This window comes from Canis lupus, chromosome 19 (assembly GCF_048164855.1).
Source record: "Canis lupus baileyi chromosome 19, mCanLup2.hap1, whole genome shotgun sequence".
In the NCBI taxonomy this organism is placed as follows: domain Eukaryota; kingdom Metazoa; phylum Chordata; class Mammalia; order Carnivora; family Canidae; genus Canis; species Canis lupus.
Window position 1 is genome coordinate 57,186,323 of NC_132856.1, and position 26,172 is coordinate 57,212,494.

The 26,172-nt window shown below is 59.6% G+C and overlaps 1 protein-coding gene across 3 annotated transcripts; it reads right to left on the bottom strand.

Annotated features, from left to right (window-relative positions):
• Positions 1–1,163: 1,163 nt before the first annotated feature.
• On the bottom strand, positions 1,164–25,957 carry PIAS4 (protein inhibitor of activated STAT 4). 3 transcript variants are annotated; one of them, XM_072787812.1, is made up of 11 exons: positions 25,820–25,957; positions 20,424–20,850; positions 9,497–9,581; positions 8,627–8,668; positions 8,213–8,303; positions 7,998–8,126; positions 7,787–7,892; positions 5,903–5,976; positions 5,655–5,815; positions 3,175–3,305; positions 1,164–3,004 (listed from the first exon to the last, which is right to left on the bottom strand). In XM_072787812.1, the coding sequence occupies exons 1-11, from the start codon at positions 25,844–25,846 to the stop codon at positions 2,730–2,732; spliced, it is 1,548 nt and encodes a 515-aa protein (XP_072643913.1). In that variant the 5' UTR covers positions 25,847–25,957; the 3' UTR covers positions 1,164–2,729. The 3 variants fall into 3 exon arrangements, with proteins under 3 accessions (XP_072643913.1, XP_072643915.1, XP_072643912.1); XM_072787814.1 differs by having other exon boundaries at positions 20,424–20,948; positions 25,820–25,898; XM_072787811.1 differs by lacking the exon at positions 25,820–25,957 and adding an exon at positions 23,347–23,406.
• Positions 25,958–26,172: the final 215 nt, after the last annotated feature.

Here is a 26,172-nt window from a genome sequence, read left to right on the forward strand (position 1 = left end):
GAACCCCAAGTCCATCGGAGGCCCCCGGGTGCGGCCCCACGCTGGGCCCCAGGCACAGGATCAAGATCTGAGCCCAGATCTGCGCGCGGCCGGGGCACCGCCACTCCCAGGAGGAGGGGGGGTCCCGGCCGTGGCGCCCACGTCCGGGCTGGGGTTACCAAACACGGCCACTTGCAGGGCCCCAAGTGTGGGCGGGGGGGGCGGGACCCGGGGGCCGAGACGGCCATGCCACGGCCTGGAGAGCACTAGTGGGGGCTCAGGGAGGGCCTTGGGGGCGCGGGGGGGCAGGCCACCTGCCCATGGGCCTCCTCACCACCGCGCTGGGAGGAGGGGGTGGTCTTTGAGTGAAATCGTGTTCACACAGGACTCACCCTGAAACCAGGGGTCTCAGCACGTTCCAGGAACCCACCCGTCTGGTTCTAGAACATTCCATCAGCCCAGAAGCCTGACCCATACACACTGCCCCCCGAGCGCCCCATGCGTGGACAAGCCCGTCCTGGCTGTGTCACACATGTGGACTCGCGGCCCGTGGGGCCTCCCGTGTCCGGTCCCTTCCCTGAGCGTCCTGGGCTCGGGGTCCGTCCCCGGCCAAGGGTCGCACCCTTTATCTGTCATCTGTCGCCGGACGCGAGGCTGTGCCTTCTGGGTGCCCGCACATGCGGTCCGGGCAGGGAGAACTCGTCTTGCCGACCTAGGCCGGCGCGGCTGCCCCACGGTCACTCCGGGTCTCCCCGCGGGCCACCGCGGACCTGTCCCCCGGGGCGGCGGCCCACGCCCCACCCCCGCCAGCCACACAGGATGGTCGCCATCCCGCCACAGCCTCGCCGACACTTGCCGTCTGAGCGCAGCCCTCACGGCGGGGGGCCGCGGCCCGTATTTCCCCGTGACCCCCGAAGCTCGGCGTCCTCCCACCAGCTGCCAGACCACCCAGGGGCGCGGGGACCGTCCTGGCCTCGGCGGCTCTGCCTCGGTCCTTGCCAGGCCCAGCAGGACGACACCGGGCCCGAGGCGCAAAACGACAAAACCTCCTGCATTTGACCAAATGCCGCGCCTCCTGCACCCGGATCGTCGTGCAGCCAAACGGGACGGTGAACCGGCAGCTTGTGTCCCGTGATCCGTCACCCGCGGCCAGCGCCCCGACGCACAGAGAAGCGGACGCCTCGGTGGCTTCACCTTGACCTTTTTTATTTGCGTTTTTTAAAAACAATTAAATTAGAATACAAATATTAGAAAACCGCGGCCCGCAGCTGCCAGTGCAGCCGGAGGGGAGCTGCACAGCCGAGTTTATACAGTAAAACTGAATTTGCCCTCGGCCAGATTGATGTCCCTTTCTTCTTCAGACCTGAAACGGTATTGCTTCCTGACTAGAAGAGCTCTGTTTACACAAAGGAAATTATTCTGGGGCGGGGGGGGGGGGGCAAGGAAAAAAAGAACAGAACGGAGGGCAGAGGCGGTGGGAAAACCAAGCATGGCCTCCAGAGGACATGGATGCTGGGCGGGGGGCCGGGCACCCAGCTGTGGGTTCCTGGAGGCATCTGGGGCAGTTGTGGGGGCCCCCCGCGCTGGCCGGACCCCCGAGGCCGGGCGAGTCGCGGAAGGGTGGCCCTTGGCCCGGTCCTGTTGGAAGACGAGAGTGAGGCTCCCGGGGGAGGGGGGGCCAGGCAGGCCTCTACCCGTCGGAAAACCCAAGAGCAAGAAGAGGGGGAAGGGGCCCCCCCACGTGGAGAGGGTGGGGCGGGAGTCCCTGCTGCCCCTCGGGTAGTGGCCGCCTGCCCGCCCGCCCCGCCCGCCGAGGAGGGCCGGTGGTGGTGGTGGCATCTGTGGACATCTGCGCTGTTCCGTAGGGAAGTTAACCTGAATTGGAGTTACCGAGGTAGCTGGCTAGAGAACTGAGACCCCCCCACGCCACACGCCGCCGCACCCTGGGGCCCCCGCCTTCCACGGGGGGTCCTGGCCACATGCTGGGTCTTCAAAATACCAAGTTATTGCACTTTCAAAAAATACAACACATCTGTGGCTAAACCCTCCCCGGCCCCCCACCCCCGGCCCGCCCCCCGTGCCCCCCGCCCCCCTCCCCGCCCCAACCCACTCCATGGCTTCTTGGCTAAAATGCTCCCTGCTCGGCGGCGCGCTCCAGGGTCTCTGGGCGAGAGAACGTGTTTGCAGAGAAAAAAAAGCAAAGGAACAGACGAATGTCAAAGTCGTGGCTGCTGCCAGGGAGGGGGGCCGTGTGCCCTTCGGTCTCCCCGCTGCCCCCACTACCCCCATGCGCCCTGTCCCCCTGCACCAGCTGGAATGGTCACTGGAAGAGGCGAGGCGGGGCGTCCGAGAGCGCAGCCCCCGGTCTGCCCGCCCCTGCCCAGGGCCGGCTTTGGCTCCGGGGCTCCGGCTCCGGCTGGGGAAGCAGCTGTGTGGGTGGCTTGCCTTGTTTGAAAGAGTTTGATTTTTTTTTCTTTTTTTTTTTTTTTGTACTTTTTTTTGTCATTTTACTTTTTTTTAATCCTCCGATAGGAAAGTCCAGAGGTACAGGTGCCAGGAGCCAGGGAAAGGGGTGGAAAAACAAAATGAACAATAAAAAGAAAAAAAATCACTCCTCCCTCTGTACCCCGAGGCCCGCCTGCGCCCCATCCGCGTGGGTGAGCACCAGGAAAGTCGAGTGTCCAGCCGGTGGTGGTGGCGGTGGTGGTGGTGGTGGTGGTGGTGGTGGTGGTGGTGGCGGCGGCGAGCAGTCAGCAGGCCGACACCAGGCCCTTCTGGAAGGGACAGCGTCGCTTGGGCCGGGGGCCCTCCTCATCCTCATCCTCTTCATCTTCCTCATCCTCTTCCTCCTCTTCTGAGGATGATGAGCTGTCCAGCGTGAGGTCCACCACGTCGGCTCCTGGCTTCCCGTTCTCAACACCGCCTACTGCGCCGCCCCCTCCACCAGCGCCCCCGAGCGCGCCGCCGCCACCACCACCACCATTGACGTTGGGGGTGGACAGGAGCCCGTTGGCGTCCGAGGTGCCTGAGGGCAACAGGGAGAGGTGCTCGCAGCGGGGACACGGCAGCCAGTGAGGCGCAGGGACCCGGGACATCCCCTGCGCCTCCTCGATCGCCGCTGGGTCCCCAGAGCCCCGTACAGGGCCCGGCACACGGCGGGCGCCCCGTCTGCCCCTCCCTCAGGAGCCCACTCACCGAGCACGAGGATGGGGCACTGCGGGCTGCAGCTGCGCTCCTTCTCGGCGCGGATGGGGCACCACGAGCCGTCCACCAGGTACTCAATCTCGTCGGCATCCTCGCACTCACTCAGGATCTTGGAGAGGAGCCTGGGGGGGCGAAGGGCTGACTCGGGCGGCAGGGCCACTGTCTCCCCACCCCGCTCCCCTGGACTCGGAGGAGCTCACTAAGTAAGTCACTCCCTCCTTTGCAGAGGCGTTTCTAGGATGGCACCCAGCAGGGCCTGCGCCCTGAGGGCCGGCTCAGCCGCCCCCTCTCCCCTCCTCTGAGCGAGGGGCCTGCTCGGGCGGGGCTCCGCGTGCCCGCAGTTAGCGCCCTGCTCGGGGCACAGGGACTGCCCTCTGCTCCACGGCAGGAGCCCAGGGAAGCTGGTCTGGGCCCCCTACCCTCCCACCCTGATTCTGCGCTGTCCCTGTTTACGGACGAGGCACCAGGTGTGGGCAGGTGGGCCGTGCAACACGCAGCCCCCTGGAGCGGCTCTGGGCCGGGCAGGAGGTAGAAGGGGGCCGCTACATCCCTGCACATGTGACAGCACCCACAGCGAGCCAGGCCCAGCGGGACGTGCTCTGGCCCTGGACGCCGTGCCACTGACGTACTGGCAGCCAGGCCCGCTTTACAGATGGACAAACAGGCCTGGGGTGGTGGTAAGCTCCCCGAAGCCAACGAGGCCAGAAAGCAGCCCCTCTTGGGTCCATTCCTGGCCCTGCCACTTCCCGGCCACGGAGCCTCCATCTCCCCGCCCACGAGGCGTATGCAGCGCCCACCACATGTAGCAGCTGGGGGCCCACGCCAGGTACAGGGCACGCGCGTGCCCCAGCAGCGCTGCACCACACCACCCCCGGCACTTGTTTCACGTCAAAGCTGCATCTGCCTCCAGGAGACTCCAAGCACCTCGGGTGCAGTTGCACAGAAGGGAGGCCCTTTCCTGCTCCAGGACACCCTGGGGCCCTCCCTCATCACACTCACAGACCAGCCACCGCAGGGCCACTCTGCTGTCTATGGCAGGCCCCACAGACACCTCCCACGGAAAGGCCCTGTCCACAGCGCCTCCCCCTCCTCCAAGCCCAAGTGAGAGCAGTAGGTCTTTCTGGTGAAGTTCCCCATGCCCTCCTGCCCCACCCCAGGCCCAGCCGGGAGTGCTCTGAAGGCACTCTGGGACAGTCCTCATGGGCGCCCCCAGAATCACCCAGCTCCAGTACAAGGGTGGGACAAAATAGCCAATCCTCCAGGAAAATGCACGAATCAAGGACCCTGCCTCCAGGAAGCCTCCCTGGCTATGCCCAGGCCCTGGGGATGCTGGGACTGTGGTCTGGGTGAGGCACAGCCACACCTCCAAACCCCAGGCCCATCTGCCCCTGGAGCTGTCGGAGCTGCCGCCACTTGAGCCTGGGTGACCCGCTCTAGGCCTGTGGGGGTGGGGGGAGAGGCAGGCACGGGGCCGCACAGCTGCCAGACCAGGAACAGAGCAGCCATTCAGCCCTGGCCCTTGTGCCCGGCCCCAGGGGCCTCCTCACTCCACCCCAAGGCTAGACGGCGTGGGGGCACTGGGGCGCGGCAGCTCAGCCCTGCAAGGGAGGGGACCCGGGCTCCGAGCTGGCCTGGTCACCTATAAGCTGGGCACGCCGGGGCAGGTGATGGCCCCTCTGAGCCTCAGTCTCCTCATCTGTAAGGTGGGAACGATCAAGGCCCACCTCCCGTCATAGTGGGCGGGGATGGCTTGACGACAGCCAGGAGTGGTGACCCGATGGAGACAAGCACCAGAACTTGGGGACGGATTCATGCCAAACCCCTAGAGGCCACAGGCATACCCCCCGCAACACGCATCTGGGCCCTCACGGACTGCCAGGTGCAGCGTGTGGCCACAGACCCAGCCTGGCCACGGCCTCTCTCCCTCCCCACCCCCCCAGCTCTGGGGACAGGACATGGGTGTGGTTGGCGCCTGGCAGGAGCTGCTCGGTCAGGTGCTGGGCTCAGTTTCTGGAACCTAAGACCTGAGCAGTTTCCCTTTTGGGGAGAATGGCCTATTTCCTCTTGTCCCCCCTCCACTCCGTGGCACTGTGGGGGGGACCTGGTGGTTAGGTCACGGGGACAGCCTGGCTGCACACTGGCGCCACCTGGGAAAACATCACAGGGGGTATAACGGAGACCAGGCTAACTGTTGTGTGGGAAGCAGCTCTTTGGCTTGTGCAGTGGCCGTGAGGCTGAGGCTTCCCAGGGCTGCTGCTCAGCGCGGGGGGAAAGCAGGCTCCAGATCTAGGGGGTCACAAGCACCATGGGCTTTCTGGGCCCAGGGCGCCTAAGCTAACAGCCTCCACCTTTGTAGCCAAGGCCCCGAAGAGCCCCCTGCTGCTCCCTGCCCCAAGGAGGGCTCCCCAAGCAGAGGGCTCCCCAGAAAGTCAGGTGCCCCAGGGGGCACACAGGGCCACCCAGAGCCTCACCCGTCGATGATGAGCTGGTCGTAGGGGGCTGGTTTGTCGCACACGGGGCACATCCAGGTGGGCTTCTTCTCGTTCATCTGGAGGTAGAAGACGGCATCGAAGCACTGCAGGTGGGCGCAGGTCTCCGCCCGGCAGGGCACTGACAGCCGCATCTTCACCAGCTGCGGGGAGGGGGTGGCGTCAGCGGCCCCCCGGCCCCGCACTGCTCACCCTGGAAGGCCCCACACCGCGGGCATACCCCGACTCACTGGGCAGATGAGGGAGACCCGCACGCCGGTGGTGGCGATCTCGCTGTCGGGGTCCAGACGCAGCTTCTCTTTGACTGCAGAGAAGGGGATGGCTGTCGTTAGTACAAGGGACAGAGACGTCTGTGGGGTCGGAGCCAAGAGGCAAATTTTTCTAGCACCTGCTGACGCCAGGGTAAGACGGTGCACACATGGAGCAGCCCAACATCCACCTCCCAGGAGGCTGGGATGCACATCTCGGGGCCAGAGCCAGGGCTGCGAGGGTCACCTGTGGAAGCGTCCTGGCAGCGGCTGGTTATTCCGGACAACCTGGCATGCTGACGAGGCAGGCCGTCCCAACAAGCCCACCCTGCTACACATTTCCACAGCCCCAGGCCTCTCTTGGGAAAAAGATGGGAGCCCACGGGGCCGTCCACCACAACTGTGTATCCCACACAAACGATCCCTGATTCAGCAAGAAGGGAGACGGGCCGCTTCGGAACGGTCCTGACGGCTCCGCACCACATGTGGGGCGAGGACGACCAAGGCTCCTGTCCTGAACACCCCAAACCCTGCAGGGCACGAGCGAGCCCCCAAGCACAGCTTCTTGCGTGACCAAGTCCACCCAACTAAGTAAAAGCTGACCGGCGCCTGAAGCCAGAGGCCTCATGGAAAATGCTGGCAACAACATGCAAGGCCCCCTTCTCAACTGTGAACACAGACTAGAGGAAAAACTAGAAGAAAACGCATGCAGAGCAAAACCTGGGGTGGACCCGCAAGGAGTTGCGGGGTCTCCCTCCCTCTGGACCCTTTCAGGCTCGTTCTGTCTGCGTTTGTTCTGCTCTCCGTGGGAATGGGAAACCGGCCGACAGACGCCCAGAGGACAGACTGACCGCAGACCTGCCCCTCCTTCCTCCATGCAGCCCCTCCTCCTCCCCCCACAGGGTTGGCACATCCCCACCCCACTCCCCAGCTGTCCCGAAGGCCACATCAGCCCTTCACACCTCCATGTGAGTTCCCACCTCGGGACTCGCCTCTCTGGTGAAATGCCAATGATGACACAGGCACATCAGTTTTTGAAGCAAGGCCCCCTCCCCGTGACACAGAAGGCTGGGGCTACCGGTGAGACAACTACAGGACTTCCCGCGGCAACTAGAAACCCAGTGGCCTGGCCTGAGGCTGGCTTCAGAGAGGAAACCGGACCATCGGAGTCAAGCAGGGGCCCCACATCCCATACACACTGCCCCCAACAGCACTGCGGCCCCTGCCCCTCCCAGAGTTCCACGCCCCACCTTGTGGGCCGAGGTTGAATCCTGCCTGCCCCCAGGCTAACACCTGACCCTCTGGTCAAGTCCGGCATTGTCCCCACAGGGAGACGGACAGGTGGGGGGCGCTTATGAAGAAAGAGCTCTTTGAGGGAAGTGGGAGGTGCTGGGGTGGGGTACACAGGCGGGAGCCCTGCCACTTTGCGCCAAGTGTCCCCAGAGGTCAGATGGAGACCCTGCCAGGTCCCTCGGCCCAGGACTGTGAGATCTGGTCAGAAGGAGCATCACTGGAGAGGGCCAGTGACTCGCCCGAGGCCACACAGCCACCATGGACACAGACACGAGAGGAGAAACTGATCTGGTTTTGTCTGCCCGTCCTTGGTGGTTCACGTTCAGCCCTCGCTGTCCCCCCGGCCCCCTTAACACAGCCAGTCTGGTCTCCATCACCGCCCCGTACCTGCAGCAGTGAATCGGGTCTGCCCTGGCCGCCTGTGCCCCAGGCCCCCGCCTCTCAGCACCCCGGCTCACTGGGCTGGGGGACCCGCCTCCCATGGCCCTGCCTCAGGGCCTCCTCGCAGGCTCTTCTGCTGCCCAGCCCCCCTCCTCCCACACCCCCTGGGGTGACACAGGCCCACAAGCTCACCAAGCGCCTTGCACAGCTCTGGATGCTTGACCCCGATGGTTTTCAACCTCTGCAGCAGCTCTGAAGAGGTCAGCTGCCGCACCAAGTACAAGGCCACGGAGTAACTCTGGGGGCAGAGGTGGGGGAGGGGTGGTCAGGCCCAGGCAGGGCTTGTGGGAGGGCGGCAGTGGTGGTGGGGGGGACAGGCGGGCAGCACCCCCACCCCACTCACCTTGCCGTAGTTCCCCCAGGTCACGGTGATGCGGTTGGTGGCCGAGGACAGGTACATGAGGTGGGTGAGGTTGATGGGGCGGCAGGGCCTCTTGGGCTCCACTCCAGGCTTATTGGAGGGGTAGTAGCCCTGGAAGCAGACATGGGGGCTCAGGCCTCAGAAAGATGTTCCCTTGTAGGCTCTCTGCCCCATCCCGCACAGGAGGTCCCACTCACCGGGACTGAGCAGTAGCTGTGGTTGACCTTCACGGCGATGTTGGGTGGGTACTGGTCCTCCTGAGGGCCGCTGGTGTCTGAGTAGCAAATTCTGCAACAACAATGTGGACCGTGAGGCCAGCAGGGGCTCTGGACAGAGGGGCGGCCCTGAGAGGCAGATGGGTGCGGGGCCAGGGTGGAAGAGCCCATCTGGCAGGCGGATCACAGTTCTGGATGGCACAAGGGGCTCTCCGGGCTCCGGATCTGGTCTGAGCGAGCCTGTCCTGTCCACAAGCAAGGACAGAAGGCAGGAAGAGAAGAGGAGGAGGGAGGAGCCCAAGAGAAGCTGCCAGGAGGGAGAGGGGCCTGACAGGGGTGCACCCGGGGAGGACACGGGGCTACGGCCAGCAGTGGTCCAGGCCCGCCTGGGCTTACCTGAGGACGACCTGCACGGCCTTGATCCCGGGCTGCAGTTCTCTGTGTGTGCCGAGGAATCAGAGGGGAGGAGAAGAGGGGTCAGTGAGGCAGGAGAGCACTCGGCCCACCAGGCTGCTCCCTTCACCTGCTACCTTCCCTGGCAGCCGAAGGTCAATGGCTGTTGACTACAACATTCCCTCCTGTTTACTCACTGGTGAATTGGGCAAATGACCTCCTCTCTTTGTACATATGGGGGGATGTCCATGGGATATATTAAGTCAGTTGGTGGACTCAGGCCTGGCATGTGCCAAGTGGGCCAACAAATGGCTGCTCCAGTGGTGATTCTGGTCTCAGCTGGAGATCGAAGGGCCTCAGACAGCAGGACTGACAATGGCCTCTGTCCCTCAACTGTTATGGCTCAGTGTCCTCATCAGGGCGATCCTGCCCCTGCTGGACCCCAGGCAGTGCCTGGGGACAGGTGTGGTTCTCACAACAAAGGGGACTCCTACCGTCCAGTGGGGGGCGGGGTAGGGGGAGGGGGCCGGGATGCTGCTCAGCCCCTCAGGGTGCCTGGGGCACCCCACTCCAAAGAGTGACCCAGCTCCAAAACCAACAGTGCGAAGGGGAGCCCCACTGAAGGGGAGGGTACACCAGCCCACCTCTGGGGGCTGCAGGTCAAAAATGGTATGAGCACGCAGACTGAGCACAAAGCCCGGGACATATGGCAAGTGCTGAGCACAGAGGGCAGGGCTTCTGCTTCCCTCCTGCGGAGCACAGGGTCTACAGCAGGTCTACTGAAGGCTCCCTAGCCCAGCCCTCTAGATGGCCCGAGACCATGCAGTCTACTGCCTGCCATGGAGGCCAGCAGGGGTGCAGGGAGCAGCGCACCTGGAGTTCCGGATCAGCTCCACTTGCCTTGGCGTCAACGCAAAGATACATGGGCTCTCTTGAAGCTTCTCATTATTCTGTGGAACTAAAGATAAACGCAGAGTCAGGGTTGCCCCTGGTCCCCGGTACAGAAGCCAGCCACATCCACTTCCATGGGCCAGTCCCTCCTTAGACTGGGAAGCTGGGAACAGGAGGTTGAGCCTCACTCAGGCAGCTGGGCCTGTGGGATGGAAGCAAGACCTCTAAGGAAGAAGTGCCTCCGATTCAGGGAACACCCCCAACCCTGGAACGGCCCTGGGAAGCAGCAGCCTTCATGGCTCTCTGGGGTTCAGGTCTCTAAGGAAGACAGAGAAGCCCTGGGCTCAGGGAAAGGAGCCTGCTGGCTCGGCAGGACACAGTGGGACAGCCTGCATGCCCTTGGGCCAGCTGCTTCACCCGGAGCCTGTAAGATGCCAGCAACAACTCTAGCCGCACCTTGTATGGCTGTTCCAGGCACCCGCGGGACAGAGGTCCTGCCTCGGTCATCCATGGCCAATAGTGGCAGAGATAGGAGTGAAACAGTGAATCTCCCAAGTGCACAAAACAAGAGTCACGGAACAGCCCAGCTCACAGTGGGAGGCATGAGGGCAGCAGGGAACACCATACAGAGCCACACCAGCCATCCCAAAGCACCCACTGGGTGCAGAAGTAGAGGAACATCTGCCAGCAGATGGAGACCATGTGGTGACAAGCTGACTCTCCACTCTTAGTTATAACTGCATCGAGAACCCCTGGGGTGATCAGAAAGTCTCTGAACTGAATGAGAGTATACAGTGCTCCAAAACTTGGGGGAAGCAGCTAACACAGTCATTAGAGGCAAAATCATAGCTTTAAACGCTTCTGTTAAAAAACACAGAAAAAGGTTTTGAATGAGTAACTTGCATTTCTTCCACAAAAAACTAAAAAAAGAAGAGCAAACTAAGAATGAAGTCATTAACAGGAAAGAAACTAAAGATAAAAATAGAAAGCAACAGAGAAAATCAAGCCAGAGTTCTTTGATAAACTAGCTAGAATGAGCAATAAAAAAAGATCGTAAACATACATGCTGTCAGAAACGAAAAGGTAGACAGTAGTACAGATCCCATGGTCTTTTGGTTTAATATTGGAATGTAACAATTTTATGGCAATCAATTTGAAAACTCAGATGAAATGGACAGACTCTTCCAAAGATCCAAATGACCAAAACTAGCAACAAAAGATAAAGGAAGTTTGAGAAGCCCTTTACCAGTTAAAGAAACCGAACTCAAAATTAAATACTTTTCTGGGCAGCCCAGGTGGCTCAGCGGTTTAGCGCCACCTTCAGCCCAGGGCCTGATCCTGGAGACCCAGCCTGCTTCTCCCTCTGCCTGTCTCTCTCCCTCTCTCTCTGTGTCTCTCATGAATAAATAAAATCTTTAAAAAATAATAATAATAAATAAAAACTTTTCTGCCAAGAAAATCACAGATCCAACTGGTGAGTTCTATTAAGTTTTTATGAAACCATATAAACATTTATGAACTTTCAAAAAATAAAGAATTGCTAACTCACTTTACAAGGCTGACATGACCCTGATTCTAGAACCTGACAAAACAATATCAAGAAAGGAAAATTATAAACATTTCTCATGAACACTGTCATAAAAATTCTTTAGAAAATATCAGCAAACATCCAGGCCCTTGGGATTTAGCTCAGGAATGCAACATTGGTCTAAAACCCCTATACATCCTCTAGCATGGCTAAAACGGAAAGAGCAACAACTCCAAGTGCTGACAGGGATGCGGAACGAGCAGGATTCTCTGCTATAGGCACAACCCCTCTGGAAAACTGTATGGCAATTCCTAACAAAGTTAAACATGTACCTACCCAGTAACTCAGAAACCCCACTTTTAGGTATCTGTCCCCCATATAAATGGAAATAGGTCTACACAAACACTTGCACGAGGACACTCATGGCAATCTTATTCCTGAAGAGACCTAAACTGGAAACTGCTGAATGCCTGCCAATGGAAAAACAGATAAACAAGCAATGGTAGGTTCACACAGTAAAATAAAACTGATGACCTAGACAAGCGCCCAGGCATATCTAAAAGTCAGGGTGCCGAACCACAGTCGGCAGATGCCCAGAAGTACCCGCTGCACGTGTGCTAGGCCACGTCCACAATGGGCACAGCTAACCCACAGTGACAGGAACCGGAATGAGGGCTGCCTCTGGGAGTGTGGGAGGCGAGGGATGGGCAGGGGGGCGAGGGGTTTTACATAACGGGTATGTTCCGTTTGCCGGTGTTTGGGTTCCTGGGGTACACTCACTTAGCAGGACTCCGTACATAAATTATACCTCAACTTAAAAATACACCTATGCTGAATAGGGGTGCCTGACTGGCTCAGTCAGGGAAGCGTACGACTCAATCCTGGGTGGGGGTTGTGAGTTCAAGCCCCACGTTGGGTGCAGAGATGACTCAAAAATAAAATCTTAAAAAACCTAACCAATGACACCGGAAAGCCGCCTGATCGCAAGACTGGATGAGACGTGGCTGGCAGGAACGGAAGCCTGGAGGGCAGGCCATCTCACTCCATCTGCCCACACCAACACACAGCGTGGGACACAGCGGCCCGCCTGTTCTTAGAAGCCCAACTGCAGGCGTGCTCACACACCACGGATGGGCGAGGCCCGCGGGCAGCCAGTACTCAGAACGGTTTCCATCCGATGACTGACGACCTAAGTGCCCGCCGATCTGGTCTGGTGAAGATGCGCTCCAGAACGGCAGACAGAGGCAGAGTACGTGACCCCCAACACAGCGAAGAATCCAGAAGCTCTTCACACTGATACAGAGTAGCTTCCAAGATGTTTTCTTCAGGTGACGGCAGGTGGTGCGGGCAGGTGTGCATCACACGCAGACTCCGGTCGCCGGCAGAGAGAAGGGTCGGCGCAAGTGCATGTCTGCTCATCTGTGTGACAGCCATCTCGGGGCTGGGGGCTCTGTGAGAACCGGCCACGGTCACCCCCTCAGAGTAACTAGGAAAGGCACGGTGCCAGCTTTCTTTGTACCGCAAACCCCTTCCAACAGAGCTGTACATGCTGTTCCCATAAAGGGCTGGAGTGTAAATAGTTTTGGTTTTTAATGAGCTACGTGGTTTCTGCCTCAATGTCCCTACTCTGCCTTCTACCACAAAAGCCATCAGAGACAGTAAACGGACAAATGGGCATTGCTGTGTGTCAATACAGCTTGGTTTAGTAGAAGAGGCAGCCAATGAAGTTGGCCCCCGGCCCTAATCGGCCAACTCTTGCTCCAGAACCTTCTGAATTCTAAACCACAGCAGCAGGTAACCTATTTAAAAAGCAGACACAGGGACACCCGGTGGCTCAGCAGTTGGGCATCTGCCTTCGGCTCAGGGCGTGACCCCAGGGTCCTGGGATCGAGTTCTGCATCGGGCTCCCCACAGGGAGCCTGCTTCTCCCTCTGCCTGTGTCTCTGCCTCTCTACCACTCTCATGAATAAATATTTTTTTAAATAAAAACAATAAATAAAAATAAAAAGCACACACAATTTTTTTTTTTTTTTCCACAATTTGGATTTAAAAACAGCTCAGGGTCAGAAGCCAGACCACCCAGGGTTCATACCTGAGTCCTGCCTGGGGCACACTATCCCCCCCCGCCCCCCAACCCCTGGGTGCCTTCTGTACACGGGACCCATTTCTCAGGGCAGAGAGCTGCATGCTTGTTTATTGAGGGCCTGGTCAGTCCCTGCAGAGTCCTGGTTAGAGCCCCTGAGGAGGGCCATCTAACTGGGGAGTGGGGATGCACAAAATCCACCTGCAGACATGCCCAGACCTGCCCAGAAAACCAAGGGGCAATTATTTCTGACGGGGCGGGACAGCGCAGGGGTGCTCACATACCCTCAGCTGGGCTGTGACAGCTGAGTGAAGCCAAGAGTACCACCCTCAACCCCACCCACTGGCCAGGGAGCTGTCCCCAGAAACAAGGAAGGCAGATGAGTTCTATCATGGGAGACCAGGAGTCCGGGGTCCCCTCCAGGGCTCCCACTTCTATTTTTTTTTTTTTAATTTTATTTATTCATGAGAGACGGGGGCGGGGGGGGAGGAGGGACAGAGACACAGGCAGAAGGAGAAGCAGGCTCCATGCGGGGAGGTGGATGTGGGACTCGATCCCGGGACCCCAGGATCATGCCCTGGGCTGAAGGCAGGCACTAAATCGCCAAGCCACCCAGGTGTCCCCAGGGCTCCCACTTCTAGATGATGTCCCTGCGGGGACAACATTTGGATCTTCTGCTGCACCACTGGCCCCAGGTAGCTAATTGCTCTCTCAGGAAGCCAAGTAGCCAGTGGGAGGCAAGCTGCCACCTCAGCTGCAAAACAGCATGCCCTACAGAGGAAGGGGGTGGGGGGCCCCCAAACCCAGGCCTCCATCATCCACTGCCAGTGGCAGCTCCACCCTCTCAGCTATTCAGGGCTGAGCCATGGGCAGCATCCACGATTCTTGGCACCCCCAACCGCCCCCACTCCCGCATCAATTCCCAGTTGGCTCCAATTTAAAAACACAGTAGCAAGGTCCCTTCCCCACCACTCCCGCCCCTCTGTTCAGTACGCAAAACCCTCGCTGGCCCCCTGGTTCCCCAAGCTCACCGCCTGCCACTCGAGGGATGCTGTCCCCACCCCCAGTGGCCTTGATCCCATGGCAGCCATCCTGGCCGCCACCTCATGCTCCTCACATGCTAAGGACAACCTGCCTTGGGGCCTTTGTATTGGACATCCCCTCTTCCAGAACATTCCTCCCCCAACTACTTAGATGGCTGATGTCTCTGAAGTCTACTCAAACGCTGCCAGAATGACAGCCTTCCCCAAGCACTTTTATTTAGAAACTGCAAGCCCCCCAGCCCCCCTGCAATCCTGGTAACTCCCCATGTCTCCTTGCCTGCACGATTTTAAAACTCTTACCTCCTGAGAATAACAACTTCTCAGCGTCTTTGGATGATGAACATGAAACCAACCCAAAAGTACCTCTGCTGTGTCACACAGGCTGCTGCAAAGCCATGGGGGCCCTGCCAGGTGGTGTGTGGACGAGAATGAGGCGTCTGTCCCAGGCCTCAGAGCCCCCCAGAAACTAAAGGGAGGGAACCCCCTGCTCCCAGATCCTCAGAGAACCAGCCTCTGGTTCAATCTAAGACACTAACAGAGAACCCCAACACGACTGTCTCTACTCCGGCTGCCAGGCCCATACAAACCACAACCAGCAAACAATGCTTAGTGACCTGAGCGGCCACTCCTGATATGAGGGGGGATAGATAAAACAGTAGTTAGGACATTGCCACCATTTCAGAGGATCACACATGCAAACAAGAGTGGCAAGGACAAGCCCAAACCTCCAACAGAGGCCTGACTCTCATACAACACACACACACTTTTGACAAAAGTTTCAATAAGAAGCAAAAGTGGGCAGCCCAGGTGGCTCAGCAGTTTAGTGCCGTCCTCGACCCAGGGCGTGATCCTGGAAACCTGGGATCGAGTCCCACGTCAGGTTCCCTGTTTCTTCCTCTGCCCATGTCTCTGGCTCACTCTCTCTGTGTCTCTCATGAATAAATAAATAAAATCTTTAAAAAAACAGAAGCAAAGAAAAAGATCTCAAATCAGTTGGGACAGACCTGGTCTCCCTCCCACTGGCCTGTAGCCTCCTGCACCCTGGGGCCTGAGAGGGATCAAGGCTCGTCCTCCAGACCAATGCCCCCAGACCCACACATGGTCTCGAACTCCGGCCCCAGCTCCCCAGATGGAGAAGTCAAGGTCTGAGAGACAGTGTAGGCAGTACAGGTGGTGCTAGGGTGGCACTGGGGGAGGAGATGGGAAAACAGGTGCTCCGGGCTGGGTGCAGGGGCCCTTGCCAACGGCAGGGAGCCAGGAGGCACAAGCCCTGGGTCAGGGGCTCTGGGCTCACACCCCAACTCCTCCACCCAGCTGACAGGCTCTTGACTTGCTACTTATGAGATTATGGGGATGGGACAGGGTCACACGCTGAAGCAGAGCCAGAGAATGCCAGTTCACGGTGATTCTCACTGCAGCCCCTGAGCTGCTTCTCAGGTCCTGGACTGGGCGCCTCCTGCTCCGCTCTACACCATGGATGCAGTGACGGGATGAACCCTTTCCGGGCCCAGGTATTAAAGAAGAATACCTACAATCAAATAAGCCACATCAGGGCTGGCGGCAAGGACACAGGGGAGGACAAGGTGGTGATGAGAAGGTGAAGGAAGGTAAGCAGGAAAGGAAGGTGAGTTTCAGGGTAGGTGGCAGGGGAGGGAAGGGCCATGTGGCATCTGGGAAAGTGTGACAGACAAGGTTCAGCACACAGAAAAGCCCTGGGGCAACTCTGGGCCTAGTGTTTTAGAGGAACAGTGAGGCCTGTATGCCTGGATGGAGCACAGTGGGCAACGGGAAGGCAGAGAGAGAGGAGAGGAAAGCAGGAAAGAAACCAGGCAGAAACAGTGGTCACGTATGTTTTGAACAGAGGAAGTTTCCTCTGGCTTCTGGGGAGACTAGTGACGTGTAGGGAAGAAGCCAAGGAGGCAGCTGGGCAGCTGGGCTATTGGGGGTGCCCTGTTAGCCTAGTAGGTTGGCCCGCCGGCCTCTTGAGCTAGGAGACCAGACCTGGGATGCCACATGACCACCCAGGCTCTCAGGGCACAGGATGGACCTGAGGACCCAGGGAGAGAGCATGGGCCTTCGTGTGCACCCTGGCTGGCCGCTAGACGGCACATAGGCCGCTCTGCCTCTGTGCACCCCGCAGGTTAACACCCACCTCAGAGAGGACCCCAGGAAACGAGACCTGGAAAAGCTCACCAGACTTTCGAGGATGCCAAAGCCCTCAGTACAGTCTCGCTGGTCGCCACTCTCCCCATGGCCTGCCCACCTTGTGTTCTCCAGCCTCTCCCTCCCTCTCTCCTCCCACGCCACACTCCGCTCTAGTCACGATGACTTCCGTCCCAGAGCCCTCGTTTACTGCCAGGCCTGGGCCTGGAACACACTCCCCTCCTCCTTCCTCTCTGTCAGGCTAATGGCTACCCACCTCTCAGGTCTGGAAGGTGGTCTCCTCCAGGAAGCCTCCTGACTGCCACCTCCCCACATATATGTAACAAAGGGCCCCTGGCCCTGACTGCCCCCTACGAAGCCTGCACTCCCCAACCAGAGCATTCCTCTCCTGGCACCACTTATTCACCTTTAGTGCAGCTTCCCAGCAAAACACACCAGGCCAGGAACCCCACACCTCCCCTGTGGCTTGGGCAATACCAACCCAAAGGCTTGAGAGGCTAGATGAGGGATACACGTGTGACCTGCACAACAGGTGGGTGCTGGACCAGTGGTCCTCCACCAGCATTGGTGTTGGCTACCCCTAGGGGTACCGCAGAAAACCAGGGACACTTGAGAGTTGTCACAACATGGGGTGGCTCCTTCACTGCTCAGCAGCAAGGACACAGCCCCACAGCCTGAGATGCTGGCCATGGATTGCTGAGGAGCCTCCCGGAGCAGCACTGCACGAGATCAACGTGTTTCCTTCCTTCCACCCACAAGTCTCATGACGGCCTCTCCTTTCTGCCATGCACCCTGACAGAGGTCTGGGCCTTCCCAGTCAGTCTCTGGCCATTGCCATCTACCTTTAGGCTATCAGGTGCCCAGTAAGCCCCCAGCTGCAGTGGCACGACCAGGACAGTGTTCCCTGGCCCCACTTGGGTCCTGCTGTGGTCAAGAAGCAAGTGCCCCTCCCCTGGCTGGGATGGGTAGAAGAGCCAAGCTCTCTGAGCTAACAGGAGGCCTGAGGTCCAGAACCTCTACATGGTTCAAAATGGGTACCTCCCCACAGGGGTACAAGGCACTATGACTCAGGGAGGGGTCAGAGTCGGGAAGATGGGAAGACGGTAAGATGGTTGAGCATGTGGCCCCAGAGCCCCTTCCTCTGGATGCTGTGTGACCTTGCACCGGTCTCCCGACCTTTCTAGGTGCCAGCCACCATCCAGAAAGATCATCTGTCTCCTAAGGTCCTTCCAGCTCCATTATTCTCCTCCCCTCCCCCAACCCAAACATTCCACTCCCTGTGATTTATGTCTCCTCTGCACCCGGCGCGGTCTCCATCCCGAAGCTGGAGCTGGCTGGCGGCTCTTCCGGGGAAACAGACTAGAGTGTTTGGACCTCATTCTGGTCAGCAGGTCATGGTCAGGAGCGAGGGGGAAGGGGAAGCTGGCTGAGCTTGAGCCTCATGAAGTGGCTCTTGGGCAATGCCAGCGCTGCAGAAGTCACCAAAGGGAGGGACCCAGGTTGAGAAGTGGGTGGACAAAATCACTGGTCCTGGAACAGAGGGGACCGGACTGCTTCAGGGCCAGGTCTGTGCTCATTGAGGACTCTCCCTAGGAACCTGGCAGCTGCTGGGGGGTTCCTGAGGATGGGGGTTCCAGGGAAGAAGTATGTTCAGGACTGGGGCAGGGGAGTGGGTGGAAGCCAGGGCAGGGCGGGGTCAGCCTCTTTGTTCTGAGCCGCCAGCAGAGTAATTCCTGGTGTAGACAGGGGAGCAGACTCTCCCGGAGATCAGGTGACTGGGGTCCCCAGGGGCTCAGGGCAAAGTGATGCATTATGGGGCGGGAGTGGGAGCGGGCCATGCAGGAAGGAAGCCTATAGTCCAGGCAGGGGAGGGAGACCGCTGGCCCTTGAGTTCAAAGTCACCTCTGTCCCCCGCCCAGTGCTGAGCCTGACTTAACTGCTTCCCGGTGAAAACCCAGCCTCCCTATCATGAACAGCATCCCCGAGTCCTTAGAAACCTGAACCGTCAGCCTGACCTTCAGAGCCAGCCAGTCCCAAGGCCCCCAGAGCCTGCCGGAGAACCCCTGGGGGTAGGGGTGAATGGGTTCTAACATGTACAGAGGGGAGTGGGGACGAGCAGAGTGTGGAGGCTGGGATTGGGGGAGGAGTGAGGCTGTCCTGGAGAAACTCAGGTTCTCCAATGCTGCCGCATTAAGTTTACGACAGGTGCCGCTAGGGCAACTTACTCCCCACTTGGGGGCTGGTGACAAACACTGCAGAGAGAAGGCAGGAGAGATCAGAGCCTCGAGCCGAAATGGGGCCTTGGGACTCCAGAGCCTGGACGACCAGCAACTCCTCCCGCCACCTCCTTCAGCCTCACTCAGAACCACAGCCCCCTCGTCCAGCCTCACAAAGCTCCAGAGCTACAGGAAGGAGGAAGGGAGGCAGCCGCATCCCTCCCACTGCCCCCCAGCTAGGGCTGGACAGAGTGGGCTGGCTGGCATGTGGCTGGCGTGGAGCTCTCCATGCACAGAGGGGCCCCTTGGCTGAGCAAGACAGGATGCTGGGTCAGCAGGGAGGGAGGGAGTGAACCACACGGCAGAGAGCCCGGTGGGTGGGGGCACGGAGGGGCTGTGACCTCTGCCACATTACAGAGAAAACCAACTCACAACCAGGGCCAGAGGCTGGTGTGCAGCGGGGGCTCGGCAAAGACGTGGGAGGTTGAAATGGAGATGGGGATGAGGGCTACAGGGAGACAGCAGGACCCACGGTGCCGACACATGCTCGGGGCACCTCCAGGACTGCCGGAGGGAACCTTCATGAGGGTGGGGTGCTCTGCTTGCTCCCTGCCATGTCCCCGGGGTGGGCGTCCCCAGGGAGGGCTTCCATGGGCATCCACCTGGCAGGTTCTCAAGGCAAAGAAGACAAGAATGATGACAAAAGGGGTCTCCAGGACCACACAGGGACCCCATCAAATCCAAGGGGGGCCAAGAAGCCCTCTTACTAGACTTGCCATCTGGAGCCCTGGAGGCGCAGGCAGCTGTGGCTGGTGGGAGCACATGAGGCCGAGGCCAGGCTGACGCCCACCCACCCCACCACTACCACAGATGCCGGAGAAAGACCAGGGGCCCATCCATGTGCAGCACACCATCAACCTTGGGAGTCAGAGAATTTCTCTATGGCAGACAGGAACCACAGGGCCCTGGCATTGTCTCCTACACTCCTGGCGGTGTCCCACCTCTTGGGAGCACAGCTAGCCATTCCCTAACCAGCTGGCCCATGGTGACCAGACTGCACCCCACTGGCCAAGGTTACTCCGAAGGCCGCCTACCAGGAAACAAGCCTTTTGCAGGAGGAAGGGAGATCAGATCCAACTTCCAGCCCCTCTGCCACAGGGAGTTAGAGCACACAAGCCAGCATCCCCAGTGGCCCCCAGAGATGCCTCCCTCCGATGGTCCAGGCCTGGCCCACAACACAGAGCTGTTCTGTGTGACTGATAGAGTGTGGCAGTTAGGCCACTTCCAAGCTGAGGTCATGGAGACGACTTCTAGCTGCTTCTGGCTTCTCCCTGTTCTACATCATTCACTCTCAAGTGCGCACACTAACTCTCCCACACCATCACTGGTTCCAAAGGAAGCAAGCCATCATTCCACGCTGTCACGATGCTCAAGCAGTCTATGGAACCCACATGGCAAGAAGTGGGGTCTCTGCTGACAGCCAGCAAGAAACCAAGACCTGCCAGCAAGCATGGGAGTGGGTGGCCCCCAGCCCTAGTCGGGCCTTCAGATGAGACCTGACGAGTGACCGTGTATCAGGTTGTATCAGGACCACTCCACTAAGTCACTCCCAAGTTCTAACCCTCACAAGCTGAGAGCAGATGAGTGCCTGTGGTGCTAAGCTACTGAGATTCAGGGTACTCATGAGACGACTCACCAGGTTGCTGATAGATCCAGAGGAGGCTCTTGTGCTTCCTGGGAAGGAAAGCCCTCCCACCCCCACCCCTTGGCCCTCACTGCTTCCCAGGAGACACTCTGGGTCAGTGACTGTGGCTGCCCAGAGGCACTGCGAGAGTGCAGGTCGGGGCCCCCCACCCCCAGGTGGTGGCAGACTCACCCAGCTCTGTAGGCTTCAGCAATTCATCCAGCATGTTAAAGAAGGGAAGCTTCACCAGACGCACTTCCGGCTTGAGGGTCTTGGTGGGCAAGCGTCCAAGTCCATTCAAGTACTTCCCATAGAGCACGGGGTAGTCAATGTTGGGGCCCGAGAGGGGAGTCCTGGGCACCGTGCCAGCCCGATCGTAGGTTGAGTGCATGGTCAGGGGGTCCAGGGGCCGGTGGGGCTGGGGGACAGGCTCTGAGCTCTTCTTGGCGTAGCGCGTTTCGTACAGCTCCTTGATTTTCTTGAACAGCTCGGGGCTACAGTCAAACTGGACCAGCTGGAGGGCCCGGGTGACAAGTTCGTGTTTAAGTCCGCTCTTACTCCGGCCAACAAAACCCAGGAGCATCTGAAGATCGGAGACTCGGAAACTCATCACCATGTTCTGGGGAAGAGCAACCACAGATACACACGCTCAGAGGAGACACAGCCAGATTCGGGGACTGCCAATGGGGCAAGGGGCTTCGTGGAGCCACCTGGGCCCTAAACGGGGGGGACAGCGAAAGGAGAGCCCATCAGGTGCTGCCTGGCCCTCCCTCCAGACCCCCTTCACTCTGGTGGGCAGGAGCAGGAGCCCAGGAGGAGGAGGAGGCGTAGGCACCAGGCCCACCAGCCCAGGCTCAGTCCCACTTCCATGACCTTGCTCACGCTGCCCGCTCACCCTTCCCTATGATGCCCCCTCCCAGCTTAACCCTGCTCCCCTCCACCTCTTCCTCCTCAAACCTTCCTCAGCACTGCCAACGCAGCAAAAGCTTCTGACCGCCCCCCCAACACACACCGCTGCCTTCTATTTTAAGTTCTCTTTTCCCATCTTCAAGCCTGAAAGCATCCCCAGGGCAGGAACTGGGAATCTTCCTTTACCCGTAAACAGCCTCAGCCACTCCCTAGCCAAGAACACTAATGGCCTCTGTGACCCTCAGTCTCTTCGTCAGGATGACAGGACCCACTTCGTTGGGATGTGGGAAGGACCAGATGAGGTAACATACGGAAAGCAGAGAAAATCAACGTTGGCCACAAACACATTTTCCCTTCAGTCTGGAGTATGGTAGCCACGACTTAATACCAATCACTCGCCAGGAACTGAGCTGCACATGTGATCATATACTCAACGCTGATTCTTATGACAATCCTGCTGGGCTGTGGGGAGCTCCACATGACAGCCAAGATTCAAACCTAGGCCTGACTCCAAAGCCAGGGGTAATTTCTCTCTATTGCACTAGGGGTGTCCACATGGGGCTGAGCACTGGTGAACATCAAACGTCTGCTGATCATTCCAGAAGGCCTTCTCTGCCTCGACCCTGTGGACGTTGGGACTGGATTGTTCTCTGGGGCGGGGCCATCCTGGGCACTGTTGGGTACTCAGCAGCATCCCTGACCTCCACCCACTCGATGCCAGGAACTCTCCCCAAGCTCCCGTGGTGATAATGACAAAGGTCCCCCAGACACTGCCAAGTGTGCCCTGGGAACAGTTTCGGCCCATTTAGAACCACGGGTCTGAGGAGAAGGCTTTGGGAATACAGCAGCCACGGAGGCTGTGAGCTGTGGCAAAGTGATGAAAGAGGTCTAGCAGAGTCTGGCACTTACTACCTGGCAGGGTCCCTCCGACTAAATCAAACCAAACACGAGAGCTCAGCTGACGCTGATGTTTTCTTTGGGGCGGCCTGACCATAGCCTGGCCTCGGGGAGACTCTGGGACGCCAAGGGGACTGACACTCCGCAATATGCTACATAAGCAAAGTATCCTTGAAGGATGGATAGGCCGGCAGGGTTTCAGGGCCACCCACACTGAGCCCCAAAGCTGGCCTGCAATGAATGAAATGTGGTGGGGAAAAAGAAACTTCCAGGGGAATGGGGAAAACAGGTACAAGTGATGAAGGTGTATATGGGAAGCTGGCGGGCACAGGGCAGGACAGCACCCAAGGAAACCAATGAAGCCCTTAAATTCAACTTGAGAGTCTGACAGTTAGAGGTGGGTGGGAACCCTGCCAGGGTGTTTACGTAGCAGTCTCACTGCCAGAAGGCTCTGGTGTTTCCCGTTTCCTGGCTGTTGAAGGGTGAGGCGTGTAGTCTGAGGGCAGCACCAGGACTCAGGAGCTCTGGGTTCCTAGGCAACCCCAGGTCCTCTGTAGGGCCCCTCTGCACTTTGGGCATCTCATCTACCCATGCAAGATGTGAGCCCTCTAAGATTTCGGCAGCCGTCCACCAGGTTCCTGCTGATAGCAGAGAGGCTGTCAAGGCACAAAATGACAGATACACACATGTGGGGCTGCCCATCCTGCCTGCAAAATCTCAAGGGGGAGCCTTTTCCCGCTGCAGGGCCTTCCTCCTATTCCCACACTACAGATGTGGAGCGTCCGCCACACACCAAGCACAAGGGCTCTTTGCGGCCACGAATCTCACAAGGGTCCACGCCCACCAGGCAGGTTAGAAAACCGAGGCCCCGTGAAAAACGTGGCTGGCCCAGAGCCTCCCCACGTGTCAGTGGCAGGAGCCATCAGAGTCCCAAGGGCACTTCCTTCCACTCCCACCCAGCTATCTGGGGGCCTGGGGACCCCTCACATCCCAGCACACCTCCTGCCTTGGGACTTAAGCAATCTGTAGGCTCTCAGAGAGCCCAGAATGCTTACAAAAACACAAAGACTTCACCTTCCTTGGCCTGACTTCCTACCTTGAGCAGAGAAAATAGGCTTGCAGACAAGATGTTTCTTCTGGAAGAGGCCCAAGGCCTTGGAGGGGAGAGGAGACGTCATGTGGAAGCTGAGTGCCCTCCACGGAGCTAAAGGCAGGTGGGCTCGGTGTGCCGAGTCTGACCACAACACATCTTCTACCATCACCCCGCCCCTGGGAGCACCCTGCCCCCGCCATGGCCCAGCCCTTTCACCAGGTTGGACATCCGGAGCTGCCGCACAAGCATCCTGGGGCACATCCCTCAAGCTGCCATATGTTCACGACTCGGATTTCTCAGCAGCTGCCACCACCAAGGAGCCTGCCCTTGACACTGGGAGGGGGGACAGTGTGAGAGGGGCACAAACATTCAGGAAGAAGCCCCAAGCACTTTGCAAATCACTTCCTGCCATGGCTTCATCCTACCCGCCTGCCCCTCAGATCTGTGTTTATAAACAGCACCAGGCCCCCACGGCTTCCAGAGTCTCAACTCTGGGCTTGTTTGGAGCTATGTGGAAAAACATCAGCCTGGATAGACTTGCCGCGCTTAACTTAACCCGTCTCGGGTATAGGTTCCTCTGAATGTGGCGGAAAGTTAAGGTCCTTATCGCCAGGAAATGGGAGATCTGTGCAAAATGCTCCCATCTCAAGGGGTTCCCAGACTGCCTCTTCTCCCCAAGCCCTCACAGGGGCCTCAGGCAAAGGCGGATTTCCAAGTTTACCAACAAGCCCCTGTCATTCTTCCTGAGGACCAGCCTGTTTTGAACTCCAAAAGACAAAATCTCCAGCCCCTGTTACTACAAAAGGCTAGGTAAGCACCTAAAAAAAGAGAACACTTCAACGACACCTAAGACACTCCACAGTGGCAGCCACAGACTAAAGAAAGGCGCCCGAGGCTCGGAGCGAGCTGTGTCACTGAACAGAGGCTCACGTTCTAGAGAACTTGAAAAAAGGGTCAACTTGATTTAATTGGGGTGGGGGCCCCAGCCACCGGAGGGTCAAGTAGAGTTCATGAGATCATATTTCAAGGCCCTGGATGGTATAAAAGAATTCAGTCCCTACCGTCTGGCTGGGACTGGGACCGGGTGGGGGGTGGGGTACACCCAGAGTCACAGCCCTATGGGACGGCTTTATTTGAGGGCTCCGGGGGTCCTCAAGCCCACTGGCTGCTACCTTGGGCATGCAGAGTTCAGACTTCCACATCTCCAGGGCAAGTCCCAATTTCTCAAAACCCTACAGAAGGGCAGAGTGTAGTACAGGCATTGAGGGGGACGCTCCAGGGGGAAGGGAACTGCATTTCAGATCTCCGCAGGAAGAGAAGGGAGATGGAGGGAGAGAGAGGAACAGGAGAAAGAAAACATTTACAGGTCAGGACCTGGGGAGGGAAGATCAGTGGGAGGGGAAAAGGCGGAGCCTCTGTCCAGGAAAGGTCCGGTCTCCCACCTCCCGGCCACCAAAGGCCTGGAGTAAACTTCTCAGGGAGGAAGGGAACAACCCCACTGTAGTGTGGGGCAAGGTACCTGGAAGACAGTACCCCTGGAACAGAAATGGCCTCTATGGGATGTGGAACCTGGACCCCAAAATGGAGCATGAGGGAGAAGCACTAGAAGCACTAAAGAGAGAGGGTGGAGAAGCACTCTCCATGAACCAACACAAGAAACCAGCAGAAGGGAAGAGGCAGCCTCAGAAGCCAGAGTTGGGGCGTATAAAGGGATCTAAAGTAGGTTCTGGGGAGCTGCGTAGACACAGTACCACCTCAGTAGAAGCACTTGGGAGTATAAAGGAAACAGCCGGCACAGGGTCTAATTCTGTTAGCGTGAAGTTGAGAGACCCCAGGAGCAGAGTCCAAAATCTCACAAACGCTGTCCCGAGAGTAAAAACGGGGAGCAAGGCAGAGCCCAGGACCCAAGACCGAGGAGACGGGCACGGAGGAAGGCTCTGAACAGGGAACAGGGGCAGGGCTCCATCCCAGGCGGGAGAGCAAACTCGAGAGACCCGGTGCCCACTCCGAGGGCGAGCGAGACGGTGTCGGGAGGGGGGCGGGGCTCCGGGACCAACGCGGGAGCCGAAGCAGGGGGGCGACCTCCAGCCCGGGGTACAAACCCCCAAGCGGACGCGGCGTCTGGGGGGTGCTTCGGGACCCCGGCCCGTCACCCCGGGCGCGGGAAGCGGCGGCACAAGGGGCACGGGGCCCTTCTGAGCAGGGAGTCGCCAAGCCCGGCCGGCCTGCTGGGCAGGGAGGCTGAGACCCAGGGGCCGACCCTCGCTGCCACGGGGGGCGGCGAGGCGAACACGCTCCCCCAGGCCAAAGAGCAGGAGCCCGGCTCGGGGCGCGGAGGGGACGAGCAGCCCAGCCCGTCAGGCTGTCCGGGAGGCGCGGCCCTGCGCCCAGGCTCCGGGAGACTCGCCCCCAACCCCTCGGGCGGGCGGGGGGGCGACCCCGCCTCACGCCCGGGAACCAACCCCCAGCGCGGAGGCTGGGGTAAGGTTTGGGGGGCCCCGCCCCCGGCCTCCCCGCCCCCCGCCCGCACCCGGCGCGCCAGGGCCAGGGGCGGGCGAGGGGGCCGGGCGGCGAACCGCAAGCGGGCCGCGCCGCGGGGCCCCGGGCGGAAGGCGCAGACCTCCGCCCGCCGCCCGGCCCCCGCCCCTTCTCCCGCCCGCCCGGGCCGGCGCCGCCGCCGCTCACTCACTTTGGCCTCCACCAGCTCCGCCGCCATCTTGGCCACCAGCGTCCCCCGCGCCGGGAGCCCCCAGCCGTCGCGTCACGTGACCGCCCGCCACTCGCGGGCGGGGCCGCGGCGGCGGCCAATTAGCACCGCGCGCCCTCCTGCCCCCCCCGGCGCGCGCTGCCCTGCAGTGCGCAGGCGCGTACGACCGCCGCCCGGGCCCCGGGCCAATCAGGACGGCCCGACGCTGCCCCCCCCACCCCCCCAGCGCCTCCCTCGCGGCGACCACGCCCACCCCTGCCGGCGTCTGGCTACTTAAAGGGATACGCGTCACGCACAGGTGGGGGCGGGCGGTGGGGCGGGAAGGGGACAACAAT

Coding starts and splice junctions, on each gene's coding strand:
- PIAS4 (XM_072787811.1), bottom strand. CDS start 23,391: ATGTGCCCCAGGATGCTTGTGCGGCAGCTCCGGATGTCCAACCTG. Junction 5,977..7,786: donor AGAGCTGTGCAAGGCGCTTG/GTGAGCTTGTGG, acceptor CCTTCTCTGCAG/TCAAAGAGAAGCTGCGTCTG. Junction 5,816..5,902: donor GGGTCTCCCTCATCTGCCCA/GTGAGTCGGGGT, acceptor CCCTCCCCGCAG/CTGGTGAAGATGCGGCTGTC.